This window comes from Oculina patagonica, chromosome 7 (assembly GCF_052425735.1).
Source record: "Oculina patagonica isolate OP01 chromosome 7, crgOcupat, whole genome shotgun sequence".
NCBI classification, from domain to species: Eukaryota; Metazoa; Cnidaria; class Anthozoa; order Scleractinia; family Oculinidae; genus Oculina; species Oculina patagonica.
Window position 1 is genome coordinate 17,881,514 of NC_135764.1, and position 18,619 is coordinate 17,900,132.

Genomic DNA, 18,619 nt, shown 5'->3' on the forward strand with positions numbered 1-18,619 from the left:
AACAATTATTTTACCTACCTTCAGTGCCAGCATTTTCCTAGTGTCTGGTAAGGTATCATGGTTCAGACTGGAGGTCATTTCATTTACCACCCTGAGAACCAAATAAGAAAGACACTCCTTGATGATTTAAGCTGCGTTCACATTAGGCCGAAACATGATTAGTCTCATCATGACTGAAACATGTTTCGTTGTGAAAAGTGTTCACATCAGGCAGTGCATTGCGCGAATCATGACTGAAACATGATAAGTCTGATTATGACTGAAACTACCTTTACAGTTACGAGGTAGTTTCAATCATGATCAGACTAAACAAGTTAAAAATGGCAGACATGCGGTGAGGAGATGAGTACCCAAAAGCTTCAAATTTGGGCTTTCTACATGTATGTGACCAAATGTTCATTTAAAATATGGGCTAATAAAGCGATACAATATGAATTATCGGTGATGGATAGAAAGCAGAATATTTAGCAGAATATCGCCGCGGAAGTTTACGATGGCGGCTACAAGCGCGCAGCATCGCAGCATTGCAATGCAAAAACAAACTTCACAAAATAAAAATCTTGTTACCGACTGATAGGGCAAATTCTGACAATACTGTCTTCTTGGTAAAGCCCTGCTTCATCGAAGGGCTTGAACATAGACAGAAAGACAAAGATTTAATGGAAACTTTATTGTAATTTTGAGCTATATTTTTACGGTTACATAAAATGTAAAGGGCTTATTGTACTTTGCGAAACGAAACGGAACGAAACGAAATGAAAAATCTGTACTTTGCGAAATGAAAAGTCTGTACTTTGCGAAATGAAAATCTGTACTTTGCGAAATGAAAATCTGTAATTTGCGAAATGAAAAATCTGTTCTTTGCAAAATGAAAAATCTGTACTTTGCGCAGTGAAAAAATCTGTACTTTTCGAAGTGAGAAATCTGTACTTTGCAAAGTGAGAAATATGAAAGGAAATAAATAATAAAAATTGTTTGTTGGCGAGTTTGTTGTTCTCCGAGTCTTCTCTTTTTGATTTCTTTTTGATTTTCCAGTAATGTGAACACTGATTTGTATTTATAGAATCAGAGCGTTTTGAGAACATTAAAATGAGATGTTGAACGACTTCTGACGACCACTGTAAGCCGAGATTCAATTTTTTCGGTAAGAAGTGGCGGCGGAATTACGCATTGTCTGTGATGTAAACAAAAGGCGCATGTTTTTCCGGTAACTTCCGACCACAAAAGTGAATTATGTAAGAACTTTTTCTCAATCAAAATGATACCAAAACGTAGTGGAATGGCAAAGCGAAATCTGTATGCAAACGGAGTTAGTGCCACATTCATACATCGTGATGATTCACACGCCGCCAACGTGACGCCAGGGAAAACCCAAGAACAGCACGAAGCCCACTGTACACCCCCGGTTGAGCTGACATCCGCGACCAGGGGGGGCAAACGACCGAGCGGGAGGGGAGAGAAGCGACAGGGAAAAAGACGGGTAGTAGCACTTTAAGTCAACCGGATTTAATATTTTTGGCGACAGATCGAAGTACCGGTAATTGCTTCAGTTACACAAACAACTAAAACGTAACGGTTAAACCTATCACAGTTTAATAGTTACTTTCTTCAAGTACTGTTACCTGGCATTATTTAATACGGATGCTTTTCTATAAAAGGTAGACGACAGTGAGTGTTTATATTGTGGAGAACCAGATTCGATAGAACACACCTTCTCAAATTGTCATTTTACTAAAGACTTCTTGTCAAAAGTGGTGCAATGGTTTAATACTTGCAATCAGTCTATTTTCATGCCGTCAGTTCAGGAATATTTATTTGGGGTTACTTCCAACCTACCTAATAAGAAGCTAGTGAAAAAATTTAATTTTACCTTGCTATATGCCCGTTATTTTATTTATACAAATAAGTTGCATAATAAGTCTCTCCTTATCACAGATTTTGTAAGTAGAATTTTAAGTAAGTACATGCTAGAAAACTTAGGTTAAAACTTGTATACGGAGTATCCATACTCCTTCTCAGGTCTTTTTCTTTCTCTTCTCTTTAATTCTCCACTGTAATCTATTATTACGTAGTTTTACCATTAATTGCATTGTAATATAACTATATATGTGTGACTATCAATAAAAAAGTAAAATAAAATAAAAAAATAAAAAAAATAAAAGGTGGTGTTTAATTTTTCTTGTCAAATCTTGAAGTTTGATCAAAAACATTCCGCAACTATTTGTCGTGCCGACATATGAAATCAACAACTCAGAAATATGAGTTTTAAGTTTTGCTTTCGATAAATTAAAACGAAGAAACTGAAGTTATCCGGGAAACAAGTGGGAATTTTTTTTTCTCAATTCACAGAAAAAAATCCTTAGAGTGTATAGACAAGAAATCGAGGTTATTTTCGTCCGAGAAACTTTCATTCACACAAGCGACAGCAATGTTTACATTTGCAATAGTCCATTTTACAGTTGCCTGCCAAGTGACCTGGCCTTTGAATGGTAGTGAGGCTGGAGGTGACCTTGCATTGATACAAACCTCTCTGCTTTATTATGTAAATGCAAACTAGTTTGCATCAAAACAACATGATTTACACAACAAAAGCAGTGAGGTCTGTATCAAATCAAGGTCACCTCCAGCCTCACTTCCATTCAAAGGCCAGGTCACTGAGCAGACAACTGTAAAATGGTCTATTGCGAGCGAGATGATTGTTTGAGTCGAAGGTTGTTGTACAACATTTTAAATTTATTTTGCGAGGTTTGGTGCATTTCGGCAATGACAACAACGGGATTTTTACAGTGTCTGCTAAGCCAACATTGTTTTAAATACTTTTCGATATATATGTTTTTTTTTTTAGTGGTCCCAGCGCCATGCTACATAATTTGTAAACTCTCCGCAAAAGTTGTTCGCTTCTTGTTGCGGCATGCGGCACGCTAAACAGTGACATTTCAGAATCAATCAAGCAGCAAGTTAGTCCCAGAGGTTTTATTAAACTTCGTAAAACAAAAGGAAAAAGTCTCACCTACATCAAAGCGTTTGCGCTCTTTAGGCTCTTCGGAAATATGCCACATTCTCGGCAAACTACTCGGCGGGAATATGTAATGAGCTAGAACAATAGACTGAATATATGAATCCTTAACGACCCTAAAATTTGGGGTACACACTCAAATCGAGATGAAGTTGTCATGTCATGTCATTATGTCATTATGGATCAGCAACGGTCGGTTGGTTCCTTTGGACATTCACGTTAAAATATAAATTCCAGGTTCTCAAACATTCTCCAATGCTGAAAAGGAATGTTGTTTGCAAAAATGCTGATCGAAAAGCGCTTAGAAATTGTGACTAGAAATGTAGCTATCGTGTTGGGAACGAACAATTTCACATACGAAGCTCGGCACACACGTGAGAAGTTTCGCCGAACAGAACAGTTCATTTAGTCATGATTTAGCAGTTGCCGGGGAAAGGTATGTTTGTAATGTATGTTAACTTCTTTTCAACGAATAAACGAACTTGAATTGCTACTTGCTTGCTTACTCGTTCACTACGATGTTAATTATTACATGTTATCAAAAAAATGTTTTCTGCGAACAGTACCGTCGACTGCAGATTGTGGATATCGATCGATGGTACATTGCCGACAATCAAATTGAGCTCAGTTTTAACTGCTTAACCAAAAACTGACCAGCTGATTGAATGAGGTTTCGATCAACGCTTCAAACGCCGTTCAGAGGAAATTTCGACGCTTTACTTTTAAATTGAACGACTTTTTTAAACGCCGTTCAGGTAAAATTTTAACGACTTTTTGAACGACTTTTGCTGACGACTTTAACGACCTGTGAAAACAGTTCAAACGATTTCTCTAACGATTTTAACGACAAGGGAAAAAAACTTAACGATTTTCCAAATGCTTTTAACGATTTTCTAAACGATTTAAACGCCAAATGAACGATTAACAAACGACTTGAAGCGTTTAACGCGAAGTCGTTAATGTACGTTTTCCCGTGGAAGGTCACATTTCTCACTTTGCAAAGTACAGATTTTTCATTTCGCAAAGTACAGATTTTTCATTTCGCTAAGTACAGATTTTTCATTTCACAAAGTACAGATTTTCATTTCGCAAAGTACAGATTTTTCATTTCGCAAAGTACAGATTTTCATTTCGCAAAGTACAGATTTTTCATTTTGCAAAGTACAGATTTTTCATTTCGCAAAGTACAGATTTTCATTTCGCAAAGTACAGATTTTTCATTTCGCAAAGTACAGATTTTCATTTCGCAAAGTACAGATTTTTCATTTCGCAAAGTACAGATTTTCATTTCGCAAAGTACAGATTTTTCATTTCGCAAAGTACAATTTCGCAAAGTACAATAAGCCAATGTAAAGATTTATGCAAGAACCTTGAAACCGCATAAATTACACACACAAATGTGGACAATGCAATAACAAGCATGTTTAGGTGAAACATGTTTATTCTAAACATGTTTCGGGTTAAATGTGAATGCAGCTTTAGTTTAAAGTGCCTATGAAGTGAAAAATGTTTTTGTTTAGTTATAAAATTTACCTCTTGAAATACATGATTCCAAAGTTTGAAACGTGTAGGGGTAAAACTATATCAATTTTACAAGCGCTCAAAGTTGTGCCATTTTCCCCTCAAAAATGGTCTTTGAATCGCGCAGTCAAAATACCATTTGATACTAATCTCTGACGTCACTTAGGTGCCTCAAATCGATCTCACAATGGCGAAAGTGAAGAAAACTGCGAGGGTGATTTTGCGTTGCTGGTGACCCTAACCAGCAAAGTTGTTAAAATCCTTCGTTTACGCCAGATGAACGAATTTACCAGTCCCGTCTGATCTGGCTGCAAAGGCAAAATTGGCCCAGTTTTTCACAGGCACGATTTCAAAGATCCCACTTTGGAGTTCGAAAGGGGCTATACTAATTAAATAAATAAAGGGCGGCCTTATGCGTGCCAATTTAAAAGATCCATTCTCGAAGTACAAGTCGCTCTGTTTGGCACACTTTGGAGTTCGAAACAGCCAATAGTAAATAAATGAAAGGAGGCCTTATGCCAGATTCCTCCTTGATGCACAATTGCATAAACTATGTGGTTGAAAACATACACTTGCAATAGAATCGGTTGGGCTCTGCAGGATCAGACTTTGATAAGGAAGGACAGCAGAGTGTATTGTTAGACAGGGAGTCTTTTCGTTCCATTCGTTTTAAATTTCGAAGTTCACCGTCTTTCTAGGATGGATTTGGCCAATACTTGAATGGGTATGAGCGATACTTGTAGGCAAGTAAGGGGAATCAAGATCTGCCAGAAAATATCGCACTGCCGAATGTTATCGTACTGCCGAAAGGTTTCTTCATCATCGGGTTGCTAGATATTTCTAAAATTTCGGTCATTTCTGAAACGCTCGACTTCTTTTCGTCCCGAAAACACTTCTTGGTTACAAGAAACTCAGTAAACTCTCACTGCGTGATTGACTGCACAAACAAACGTGAGGCACCCAAGTGATGTCACAGGCTCGTATTTTTGGAATAAACTCAACCCATTCCTCTGACCATTAATTTTATTTTTTGAGGTGAAAATGGCACAACTTTGAGCGCTTGTAAAATCAATAGTTTTACCCCTATGCGTTTCAAACTTTGGAATCGTGTATTTCTAAAGGCAAATTTTAAAACTAAACAAAAACATTTTTCACTTCATAGGCACTTTAAAGAAAAAGACGACACTAAACATTGTTTTTACTGCACGCATGTCTACAGACATCTATAGACCTCAGAAAAAGGCAGGGACTTGTGTTCTGGGAAGTCATTCACGTCGTGGACCCTGCCATGCACTACCAAGTTCCAGATTAATATCAAGGAAGCTTTATGTATCAACTGGGAGAAACCCACTTTTAATCAGCAACTAATTTGACCCTTTCATTTTATTTTATTTTTTTTTTCTCTGCATGTTCTTGTGGTGTCAATCAATGTATTTTAATTCTGTTATGAATGCTATTCCAGGTTAGATCTGTTGGTAAAATTTTGAATAACTAATATGCAAATTCGATCTGGTATTGTAACTGATGATGATATAGTCCGGCGGCTTAGCTCCTGAATTGTGCGATTTTTGATACAAGCACCAAACTTTGCAGGATTACAAGTATTCGCATACTAATCAATTCTTGATATAGTGCCAACGCCAATTTCCTATTTTCAGCTAGTAAACAGCAACGAAATTTTCAGCCGAAAGGTCCCCCTGCCCCTTCTCCATGAAGTATTTCTTCTTGTACTTTTATAAACCTTTTACTGTTGATTTTTATTCATAAATACAGATATGAATGCTTTTAATTAGGCTTACAATTGTTATTTTTTACCATCTGTTTGATACCAATAATTAAATAGGAAATTATTGCATGGGAAAAGTTTTTTCGTTCCCCGCCCTCTGCTCCCTCGCGTCTTTCGTTTTGCGCTAGCGTCCAGGTCTCTCGATCGGTGAACCGTTCGCTAACAGAAGAAAAATAGGAAAATATAGGGCTGAACAGTCTAAATTACAGCATTTCATTCTTAATTTTGTACGTGCGACTTGGTATTACTACCTGGCATAATAGTATTTGTCTATAAACCAGGACAAACAAATATTTCACAAAATTTCATTGATTTTAACCCTATCCGGACAGGGAGGGGCGGAAAGTGCCAGCGCTAACTTTGAACGCTTATAACTTTTTCAAGATTCAACCAAACGCTACCAAACTTTGCGAATTTATCTAAAATTTATCTGGAAATACTTTGGTAGGATAAGTTGTTGTGTCAGGAACTTGACGTCACCATGGCAACGGTATTTTGACAGGCATGTTTTCCCAATTTTTTAATTTTCGTGTTTCTATTAATGAAAAATAATTTTAATGCAATTATTTTCATCCTTTTACGGTTTTTAAGGTGATTCCACGGTATTGCATTGCGCATTCTAGCTGCGCATAAGTTTTCGCGTCATTTAGCGCGCGCACGAGCGCGCGCACGCACATAACACTACGAGATTCCCTTTAGGCTAAGCTCGGTAGGGAAATAAATGGTCATTTTCTCTTAAATGAGCTCGGTGACCCCCATTTTTTAATGCAATAATTTAAATGTCATACGCTTGTCTACAATATATTGCAATTTAAAGAAAAGTTTAAAATTCTACATTGAGATATTTTAATTTTAGTGCTGTAAAAAGCACGTTTTTAGGTAGTGCGGTTAACGTGCGCATAGAGCAAAATCTTTAATTTCTTCATTATCTTAATTCCTGTACAATAAGAATAGTTTTTAATATAAGAACAAAGTCTATTTTGTTGAACTAGACTAATTTTTTAATGCAAAAATGATTTTTCTCGTAACAATAGCAATCCCCATTTGGATTACTAGGGTTCCTAATATATACCTCGCGGGTCGTATATTTACTATAATGCCATCCATTTTACACAAAAACTAGCGCGGTGACCCCCATTTTTTATTTCATTTATTTAATCCTCATAACATAATTGTAACCTGGACCAAGTTTCAGAAAATTTTTAATACTCCTTCTATTTCAGTGGAATCACCTTAAGCACAGTTTTATTGATTTTGAGTACTTTGCAGTAATTTTGGGCGGTTTTATGACGTTTTGGAAAAAAATCGAAATCCAAGATGGCGGATCCAAGATGGCGGCTGTTTTGACATTATGATGTAATTGTCACGTTATGTGACGTCATCTTCCCACGTGACGTATACCAAAAGATAGGTGTTTGGACATACTATATATTTCCTAAGTTTCATTGTGATTGCTTAAATATTCTGGACGTTACGGAGGTCTGAAAAGATCCAAAAAAGCCCGGTCTTAATAAATTAAGGTTTCCATGGAAACCAGTGTTTTTCGGGCTTGGCACTATATCTGAAAAAATTTCTGTTGGTGACCACTTTCATTGTGCCAAGTTTCATGCTTGTATCAAAAAGTGCACAATTCAACTAAAATTTCGAGCTAAGCCGCCGGACTAATAGTTGATTCTGTCAAAACATGTTTACAAAACTTTCAAGTGTTGTCTTTTTCTTAAAATTTATCCTTATCCTTATTTCAATTACCTGTCATAATCAGCAGGATCACAGATCACAGTAACACGAGCATGATTCTTAGCTGCAGCTCTTAAAAGGGTAACACCACCTGATGACAAAAAATAATAAAGGAAAGTTTTACAGTTGTTGCAGCAAAATGCAATTATGTTTACCATTAATTTTCTGCTTTAGAACCCTCCATCTATTTTTACCGATTGGTAATGAGGTATTTAAAATGACTATCGTTTGCAATCACTCGCTCACTCCATTCTGATATCAAACCGCAATTAATTTATGCATTAACGGTAAACGTGCTGACAGAAAGGTTCTTTAAACCAACTTATCCTGCAACCTTGTTCCCAGGGTCTCTCTCTTTCAGGGAACAAGGTTGAATTTTCACAAAACAAATCGAAAGAGGATCAATAACACTTATCCTCTGGTGATAGAAGAGAATAGAATTTACTCTAAGAAGCCGTAGAGCATACGCTATTAATGACCCATTCACGTAAGAAAACATTCAATTGCAAATGAAATGAGATTGTGACATTACTGATAGCAGCTATAAGCTACATGCAGTTACCCTTACCATGTGATGAGTTTTAGTAAACACATCTGAACGCACATTGTAGCGGAAGCGAATGAGAGGCGGCTGTATTCACAGGCTAGTAAACACAACATGCTGCACGATTTTGTTTCCCTTCACATGATCTTCGTGTCACGTCATCCGTTTTTCATCTTTTTGAGTTGTGCAGAAACGCGCAGCTCTCTCAAGTTTTATTCGCTGCTCAAAATAACGCTATACGTGCTGACAGAAAAATAAACATATTCACAAAACAAATTAACCTAATGGTAAAAAGGATCAAAGGTTACACTTAAATATTTTTGTGATGAAATACAGTATTGTGCAAAGTAATGCAAACGAAATTCGTCGAAATTCGTTTTTTGTTCTCCGAATTTCGTCGAAATTCTCGAAATCAACAGTTTCGTTGCGCCCACGGAAAAAATCGCAAACTTCGCGGAGACTGCGAAACGAACTTTTCGAGGTAGACAAACAATGACTATCGAAATTCGAATCGCGCATGTAGCTTTCACCGACCATAGTTTAACTAACGCGAAGCGCGTTCCACGGTCGTAACAAATGAGCCGTGACATATACTGAAACATGCTTGGGGCGAAACCTCTTCAGAACACCACTGTAGAGGCTAATGCACAAAACAAGCGCGAACTAATGTTTTCAGAAGCCGACCGAAGAAAAGACGGAAAACAAATAAAGGTACTACTGAAAACATTTCAGCCTCTTTGGATGTGAAAAACTTTTTTATACCTTCACATACTCAAAGAATTGCCTATCTTGTTTACAGCGACTATACGGATACAGTGAGCACTGGCGCGGCGACCACAAAGTTTACAGGCGACGACAAGAACTTCGAACACTTACTGTAAAAAGGTCCTACTTGCACGCAAAAGTACGAGAGTAACACCGCCCCAATCTACTCTTCCTCGACACAATGGTAACATACGCCAGCACACGCTCGCCATGTGACTTGTCCGCCATTTTGTGACCACTTGCTTTGGCACGTGGAAGTTGGGTCAGTATCACGGAAATATGGGGAGTGTTACAGTGCGAGAAAAGAAGAGTATAAACGCCACTAATAGAAAGGAGGAATCATTTTTGAATCACAGACTAAGGTAGGGGCAGGTCGAGTTTAGGCTTCCCGGTGCAATGAAATAAAACGACTTCATAAAACATGGTCTCGTTTTTAGTTTGAATAGCAGCACCTCAAAAGACATTCTTAAGTCATGAAGCAGGGCAGAGCCAAGCTTTAGAAAAGGCAATAGACCGACCAGGAAACAGAGCCGAAATCGAAGGGGTCGAACAAAGCGAATTTTCGAAGTCAATTCGAGGAAGCGAAATATGCCGCGAAAATTGCGACGTTTAAAACAATAGACGAAACGAAAAGTGCTACTTTTTCGCCGAAAATTCGCTTCGAACGAAATTTCGCAATTTTTCGTCGAAAAGCCCCGAAAAGTTGCGAATTTCGACGGATTTCGTTTGCATTACTTTTGCACAGTACTGTAGAATTTGCGCTACGAAGCCTGAGAGCACGAACCATTCAAAACATTCAAAGGCACATTATTGAATGCTTATTTGAAGAAAAAACTATCAATGAGCCATTCACGCAAGAAAACATTGAAAGGCAAATTAAGTGAAATTGTGACATTACTGATAGCAGCTATGAGTTACATGTAGTTACGGTTAAAAAATTATTAAGCTCGCCATGTGGCGTCATGGAGTTAACACCATATCCACAGCACATTTATGTTTCGTGTCACGTCACCTCATGTCACGTCATCTGTTTTTCATCTTTTTGAGTCGAGCAGAAACACGAAGTGCACGGGCATATCTTTCTTTCAAATTTTATCCGCTGCTCAAAAATAACACTTTACATGGTGAAAGAAAAGTAAAGATATTCACAAAACAAATTTTACTTAATGTTTAAAAGGATCAAAGATAATACACTAACTGGTAAATATTTTTGTGGTGAAAACTAAATAGCGCTACGAAACCTGAGAACACGAACCATCAATGATGCAACTCATGTAGAAAAATAAAACATTCAACCGCAAATGAAATGCATTACTTTATTGGACACTTACATGTATTTAGAAAAAAATGTGAAGGTCTGCGCTTTATCGAATAACCAAATTACCATGAGGTTGCTCGAAGAGCCTTTGATTCAGTTAGCCAACAGAATACAGCATAAATTATTTGTCCTGGTGTTGTTTTGGCAGTGGTAAGTCACTGAGAATTCTTGTTTAAGAATATTTGTTTTGCATGAACTGTTCCTTGGTTTCTAGTTGTTATTTGGAAAATTCTTTGATGTCTGCATTAAGTTTAAATCTGTCTCACGTATCAGGTTTTTCCAAAGATTTATACTATATTCTAGAGAATAATTTGGCTCTTCATTCATGCTTGAAAATTTGTCATTAGCTTGCAAAATTTAAACCAAACTGCTGGCTTGGCTTTTGGTGGGAAACTTGAAGGATGTGTGGAATGGGAGAAACTTTGTGGAAAGTGGCCTGTGGAATACCTCAGAATATGCAACACTTTTCTAGGTCCCCGATTGGCTGTATTGTTTAAGGCATGGGATAAATGTACATAATTATATAGCAGTGTTGTCGTTACTTGTAGAGTCGGTATCTGTCCCATCAGCTGGCCTGCTAGTCTTCATCAGGCGATGAGGTCGATTGTTTACGCGTAGCTATTTATGCACATTGGTTCGCTGTGATTGGTGCATTTCGATCCTCATTATTATTCCGACTAACAGATGATGTTCCCTCAGAGGTCCGCTTTGTAGTTGAACGGCTGTTATGCTTTCTGATCGTAGGTATCCATGCTTCAGGAATTTCAATTCCGCTATCTCTATTGATGTTATTAGAATGAAGTCTTATTTGGATAGCCTCTTTGACCCTGCGTGTGTATCGGTGAGGGTCACGATCGATAAACTTGACTTGATTCCATAAAGGAATATGCCCCGTTTCATTTGCGTGCTCCGAAACTGCGGAGGTTTGTGTATGAGCAAGCCTTTGTCTCTGTCGTGTTCTTTTATCCTGTCTTGTCCTATACTTTGCTGCATTCACATGGAATTTTGTATACAACACCATCTTGTTTGCCTGGTTCTAGGGCGTCTTTCGGTCGTACTAAGTAAGACCGAAGAGTTGTGTCAGATTTAAAGACGATGCGAACGCCTTGTTCTTGTAGGCAGCGGCAAAGAACCTGATACACCTTTGATATAGGGTAAAACCGCAGTAGATTTAAATTCCTGCGTGGGTTCGTTGTTGGCTGTTGGTCTTGTGGTCTTATTAAGTTTTCGTATGAACGAAGAAGGATACCCGTTAGAAACAAGTACCGTCGAAAAATGTTTCTTTTCTTGAGAGATAACTGATGGTTTTGTTATGAGGTGTTTGGCTCGGTCATATAGACACTTAACAATACCATGCTTCACTGACTGAGGATGGTGTGAGTCATAGGCTAAGTACTGATCGGTGTGTGTGGGTAGTAAGAATTTTCTGCACTGATGATTGACATCCTTTGTAAAGTTCAGCACCCTACGAATCACATTTTTTGAACTGTGCCTTTCACAAGGATCTCCTGTGGTGGAAAGTTCTCTTCCTGTCCTGGAATGGCTGCAGTTTTTTCTATGAGGAAGACTGGATCTCCTCTTCGTGTCTTGAACTCTACACAGATGCATCTCATGCTGACCTATTTCTCAGGCCATTTGGGCTGAACTTTGGACAGCTGTAATTTCCCTAAATGGAAGTGCAATGACCAGCCTGGGTAAGGCCCAACAGTATCACAATAAGTTTGTCTACCAGTATTTGATTTGTATCTACTTCTTTAACAGCTGTTATTTCTCCAAATGGAAGTGCAATGACCTGCCCGGATAAGGTCCAACAGTGACAGACTGGAATTATTAAATAGTCGCATTGAACTTTGATCGCGCTGATCAATTTGTTTTGTGTTGCATGTAGTATCTATTGATCTGCTTATTTTCCCGTCCTTGGCAGTTGTAATAATTATTTCCCTAAATACATGTAAATGTGCAATAAACTGCCCAGATAAGGCCCAACAGTATCACAATAAGTTCATTTAATTTGATTTGTAGATATATATTAAAAGCACATAAGCAGAACAAACACACTTATTTTCATTACGCTGTCCTTACTTGTTATAAGCATTTGTTTTCTTGTGCTGATGATTATGCTTATTGAGTTATTTTTTCAAAAAATAGCTCTTAGTCGGCGCAATGGACCTGTAATCAGTGAAGTATGTTTGTTTGTCACACCAATCAGATTTCAGGTACTATCAGAACCAACCAAATTGAAGTTTATAAAGGGGAAGCAATCTGACAAAGTTGTAGTGAGCGATTTCGTTCAAAGATTTTAGATTTGAAGAAGACGGAATTGGTGAGTTGTAAATTAACCCTGGATTAAAAACATGTTTTTCGTAACGCTCACCTCCTGGTGCTCGCCTGCTTACAACGCACACCCCACCAGCAAAAAGCCTAACACATAATTGTTATTTGTCTTATTCGAATGTTCGTTTTGAAGAGGCTAGCTTTTCTGACCGTGGTAAAAATTACATAAAGCATTTGCACACAGCAGATTATTATGATGTTAATACTGTGGGTATATTTACAAAGAGTCGAAGAAATGAAAACTGGAAAGGAATCTTCTTTAGATTTCCTAATATTACTGACTTCGCCGGCGCCAACTCCAAACCGTCCGAGAAAGACGGCGAATGACGAGTTTAAGAATAAAATTGGTAGAAACTGAACTTAAAACTTCTGCCCCGCCTAATCAAAGTATGATCCCATTGCAAGTGAATGTTGTCAATGTGTAACGACCGCTGTACGGTCTATTGTAGTCTAGGGTTAACCGCATATGTTTCCGTTCATTGATACAAAGAACAATTAAGTCGTTTGTTTGATTTCCTGCTCTAAAGCACGTATTCAGTTAGTTTTGTTCAGTCGTTTCCACGCCTTCGTATCGAACACTAAGAAGAAGTAAGAAAACAATAATTAAGACAAGAAGCAAGCCACAAGAGGCAAGCGCAGGACTGATATGTAAGTGAGGAAATTTCTACCTTTAGTTTTCGATCAAGCTTAGAAGTTTATTTTCTCGTTTTATTTGCTTTGTAAATTATTGCATAACTTAGCCATGTAGTGATTTTTCGGAAATAAGTCGCCATTGTTACTTTTCGTGTTAGCTTCGTTTTTGCCTTGTTTTAGTCATCGGTTAGTTAAGTTGTTATTGCTAGGGCCTCCCGACTAGGCTGTCGCCTCTTATTAGACTTTCTAACTAGAATTAAGTTAGCTTTTATGTGTTTCGATCGCTTCTTGCGGGAAATGCCACGTGATTAGCTAGTTTTGCACGAATCAATGACTTATCTTTAGTTAGTTTTAAGCTTATATACTTTATGTTAATCGAATTTCAGTTTACGGCTTTCGATGGTTGTACAGAATTAAGATGCCAAGGGAATAAAAAGACGTGTATTCTACATCTGAGTGTTTCGATCACGAGCCTGTAGAATAGTCCTTACATTTTCGAAATCAAGACCGGCAACGATACCTCTTGAAACTCTTGAGAGTCGCCCGCCGCTACAGTAAAATATCATCCAGTCGCTTCTGTCGAAGAAATGATTAGATCGTTAAGGAACTAAAGAAACGATAAACAATGAGTTCAGGTTCGAAAGAAGAAAACAGAGAAGCTGACGAAATTGCAAAATCACTTGCCGAACACGAAAACGAAGAAAAATGCGAGGAATCCGAGGGTGCGGCATCCGGCAAAACAGACGGCAAGATTAAAGAAAAGCGCGAAAGAAAACTAACCGAAAAGGGAAAAGAATACCAAAGGGAGGTTCTCGATTCCAAAAGGAAGGCAGCTAGTACTAAACTGCGACAGAAAATTGAGAAAATAAAGAGCTTAATCAATTCAAGCGAACCATCATGGGTAGTTCTACAACTCGAAAGGGATAGCCTTGATCAGATAAAAGAAGAGTTTAACGATTCTCATCATGCATTTCACAAATCTCTGGAAAATGAAGAAGAAAGAGAAGCGTCATATCGCTGGTTCGATGTACAAGACAGAGAGTGCATGGAGTGTAGGATAAAATTAGCCGAACGAATTTACTCGGTAGAAAGGGCACAAAGCAATTCGAAACCCAAATCAGTGGCTTCCGGTCTTTCTAAAACCTCACAGAACACACGCAAAACCGTATCCTCGAGATCTTCAGTTCGCTCTAAAAGAATCGAAGCAGCAACAAGAAAAGCCAAGCTAGAAGTCGAAATGAAATTTCTAGAGCAAGAACTCGAGCTCAGAAGACTCCAGTTAATGAAAGACATTTCCTTAGCCAACGTCGAAGAGGATGCGATGAAAAGAATCTTAGAAGAAGATAAGATAAAACCAATTAGCGACCGGAAACCAATTAATGAAGATAAAAGAAAAGAAGATTGTGTTGATGATAAAAAGCGCTCTCAAAAGGACCTATCTCCGCCGCCAATCATCCCTAAAAGCGCGCTAAAACCAGGCACATCCGTCACGCAAGAATCTTCGAAAACCACGCACGGAATTGACGACCTTGAGAAGAAAGAAAAACGAAGCTTAGACGATTTATTTTTTTTTTTTTATTTTTTTTTTATTTATTTTTTTTTTTTATTGAGAACAACAAATTTTCTTACAATACTAACAATACTTACAATACCACAAATTACTTAAACAAAACTAACATTACTTACAATACTAACATTAACTACATTACTTACAGTTACAGTGTACTAACAGTACAAGAAAACATTGTTAACAATACTGACAATACCTTATATCCTAATAAAATACTGGTGTTACCTACCATATTAACATTACAAAACTTACAATACTATCTAATTTACAATACTGTATTTGCTTATTACTTATTTAAATCTACATATACATTTCTCTCTTTTTTTTTCTTTTCTTTTTCTTTTGTTTTTTGCTATGCTTTCAGTGATACTAACAATGCCTCATGCCACAATTACAGTGCAAAAAGGAAAAAAAAAAAAAAAAAACAGCAGAAAAACTATGCATGTATACAAATAACAATAACGCTACAGCAACTACTTAGTAAAGGAAACAGTCGACTAGATTAAATTTTTCAAAAAAAAAAAAAAAACTACATAATGGCTAGACGGATCTATAAATAAATTTCACATTTGAAAAAAAACTAAACCAACACTTGGTTTACAGAAACTAGATTGGTGGATAATTCAAACGGATAAAACATGGAGATAATTTATAGGGAAAAATGTGTAGAGGAGATTAACAGAGAAACATCTTCCACTTGTTTGTGAAGGCGGTCAAACGATTACTATGCAAAGCTATTTGTTTTTCAATTTGAATAATGGAATTCAACTTACTCAAGAAAACAGACAAACAAGGAGGCGCTCCGCCTAATTTCCGGGAGTAAAGATGATATCTCGCAATTAGAAGCACAAGATCAACGGCTGTGTTAGTCGGGATTCTTAACAGCCCCATCAAATGGAGATCTGTGAGAACAAACTCAGTCCCAAAGCCCTTTTGAAAGAGAAATTGTTTAATATCTTCCCAAAAACATTGCGTTATGGGACAGTTCAAGAAAAGATGGATGATAGTCTCTGTTTGTTTTGCACAGAAGCAACATTTATTTGAAGGTATAAGATTGATTCTCTGCAGAAAATCATTCGTGGCAATCCTCCGATGTAAGAATTTAAAATGGAAGGTTCTTAATTTGGTGGACGCCGTACAATTAAAAGCAATTGTGTATGCTACTTTCCAGTCTACCTCACAGTCGTTCTGAACATGAAGGTCTCTCAGCCATTTTACTTGGCTTCCAATGGGTGGGATTTTTTCTCTCTTTAAAAGAGAGGTATACACAAAATGATTGATCTTACTCTTAGAGGTAAGATCAGCTAAAGATACTCCTTTCATAATGTTATTGTCTGGCGTCTGAGGATTATGTAGCTTCCTTATAAATGACCTTATAGCTGAAAGAACGGCAAATGATTCAAACCATTTTAGCTCGGGGAACTTAATCCTCAGCTTGTCGTACCTAAGCAGGGTGCCATTCTCGTCCAATAAGTGGGAAATTTTGCAAATTCCGTGGTTGAACCAATGTTTATGGAAAACGGGTCGGTCGTTTATTCGAATAAGAGAATTGTACCAGATGATCTGGTCACCAACATTTACATCAGTGATGTCAGTGACATCCGTAAAATGTAACTCTGCCCAGGCTTCCAGTACCTCTTGGACGAAGGGGTTACAGACCCCTAACGTGGGGATGTCGTCTTTGTGAAGATTGCAGGTGAAAATATCCCTTCCTCCATGCTTTTTAAGACTGTCCTCGAAAACAAATTTCCATTTCCCATCATTTGTCGGATCCAGGTATTTTTGGATCCAGGAGACTTTGAGAGATTGATTGAACTTGTTTATATCAATCATTTTTAGGCCGCCCTCCTTGTAATCTTTGGTTATAAATATCCTTTTAACCTTATCTCCTTTACCATCCCAGAGAAAATCGAAAAACATTTTATTGACTTTTTGTAATGCTTCTACGGAGGTGGTTAGCGGCGTTAAAATATAGACCAGTTGGGAAACCAGGAGACTTTTAATGATGGTAATTTTTCCGATTAAACTGAGCCTCCTAAACTGCCATGATTCAATTACACTTTCTATCTTTTTGATCCTTACCTCGTAATTGCAGCGGAGCATTGTCTTCCTGTCTGTTGCAAACCAAATTCCAAGTGCAAATACTTTTCCTTTCACCCAGGAAATTTCCGATTTGTCACATTTTATTGGTTCTCTTTCTTTTGCTGAACCCACCCATAGCACTTTTGTTTTCTCGTAATTCACCTTGAGCCCAGAGATTATGTGAAATCCGTCCAAGACTGCAACTGCACGAAGAAATGAGCCCTCAGAACCGTCGAGTATTAAGGTTGTATCGTCGGCATATTGGCTTAGTTTGTGTTCTACTTCATTCGTTTCAAACCCCTTTATGTCTTTATCCCTTCTTATAAAATTGGCTAGTATCTCAGCTGCTATTATGAACAAGTATGGGGACATCGGGCAGCCTTGCCTGACCCCTCTACCTAAGATGAAATGCTCTGAGACCCAACCGTTGTTTTGGATGGCGCTGGAGACATCTTTGTAGAAAAGCCTGAACCAGTTCACCAGCGAGGGCCCGAAACCGAAGTGTATGAGAGCTCGTTCTATAAAAGACCACTCGATCGAATCAAACGCCTTTTCGAAGTCTACAAACATCAGGAGACCGGGTTTATTCGTATTATCCGCAAAGTTTATTATTCCATCAATTAGTAAAATATTTTCGGCGATGGAGCGTCCTTTTAGGAAGCCGCTCTGGTCATTGTCAATAATTTTTGGAAGTACACGTTTAATTCGATTTCCAATCGCCTTAGCTGCAATTTTGTAGTCACAATTCAGAAGAGTGATTGGCCTCCAATTTTTTAGGAGAATGGGGTTTTTGTCTTTCTTCGGTAAAAGAGAAACTATACCTTGCCTCTGGGTGACGGATAATAGCCCCTTTTGGAAGGACCAGTTGATTGCATTCACAAAAAGAGTAGAGATGTCATTCCAAAAGAATTTATAAAACTCTGCTGGGAAACCGTCTGAGCCTGGGGATTTATTTGATTCCATTGTCTTAAGGGCACTCAAGCATTCATTGGCACTTAGAAGGCCTTCGCAGGAGTCTTTGCAGTCTTCATCAAGTCTCACACTATTATCTCTTGGGAAGAAATCCAAGTCCTCCTTGTTGTTTTGTATTGTTCTACTACTATATAAATCACTATAGAAATTCACGCATTCTTGAAGGATGTCGTGATCGGAGGTTAAAGTTGTGTTGTCAGCTTGGCGAAGTTGGCATAGAACCTTACGTTTAAAATGTCGCTTTTCTAAGTTAAAGAAGTAGCTTGAGTTTTTCTCGCCTTCGTTGTACCACCGAGTTTTAGACCGCAAGATGGATCCCTTAGTTTTATATTCATAGATTT

At 37.9% G+C, this 18,619-nt stretch overlaps 2 protein-coding genes across 2 annotated transcripts in view; one reads left to right on the forward strand and one right to left on the reverse strand.

The window, feature by feature from the left end:
* The window catches only part of LOC144661462 (bifunctional purine biosynthesis protein ATIC-like), a 97,621-nt gene that overhangs the window by 54,936 nt on the left and 24,066 nt on the right, over window positions 1–18,619 (reverse strand). Inside the window, exons 6-7 of the mRNA XM_078522238.1 lie at window positions 8,073–8,151; window positions 19–91 (exon numbers count right to left, since the gene is read on the reverse strand). Of these exons, the coding sequence (XP_078378364.1) occupies window positions 19–91; window positions 8,073–8,151 (152 nt within the window). The remainder of the gene's footprint in view (window positions 1–18; window positions 92–8,072; window positions 8,152–18,619) is intronic.
* LOC144660944 (uncharacterized) lies at window positions 13,645–15,383 on the forward strand. Its single transcript, XM_078521664.1, has 3 exons — window positions 13,645–13,669; window positions 14,041–15,132; window positions 15,370–15,383. The coding sequence occupies exons 2-3, from the start codon at window positions 14,280–14,282 to the stop codon at window positions 15,381–15,383; spliced, it is 867 nt and encodes a 288-aa protein (XP_078377790.1). The 5' UTR covers window positions 13,645–13,669; window positions 14,041–14,279.

Excerpts from the sequence above, each read along its gene's own strand:
- LOC144660944 (XM_078521664.1), top strand. The coding sequence starts at position 14,280 with ATGAGTTCAGGTTCGAAAGAAGAAAACAGAGAAGCTGACGAAATTGCA.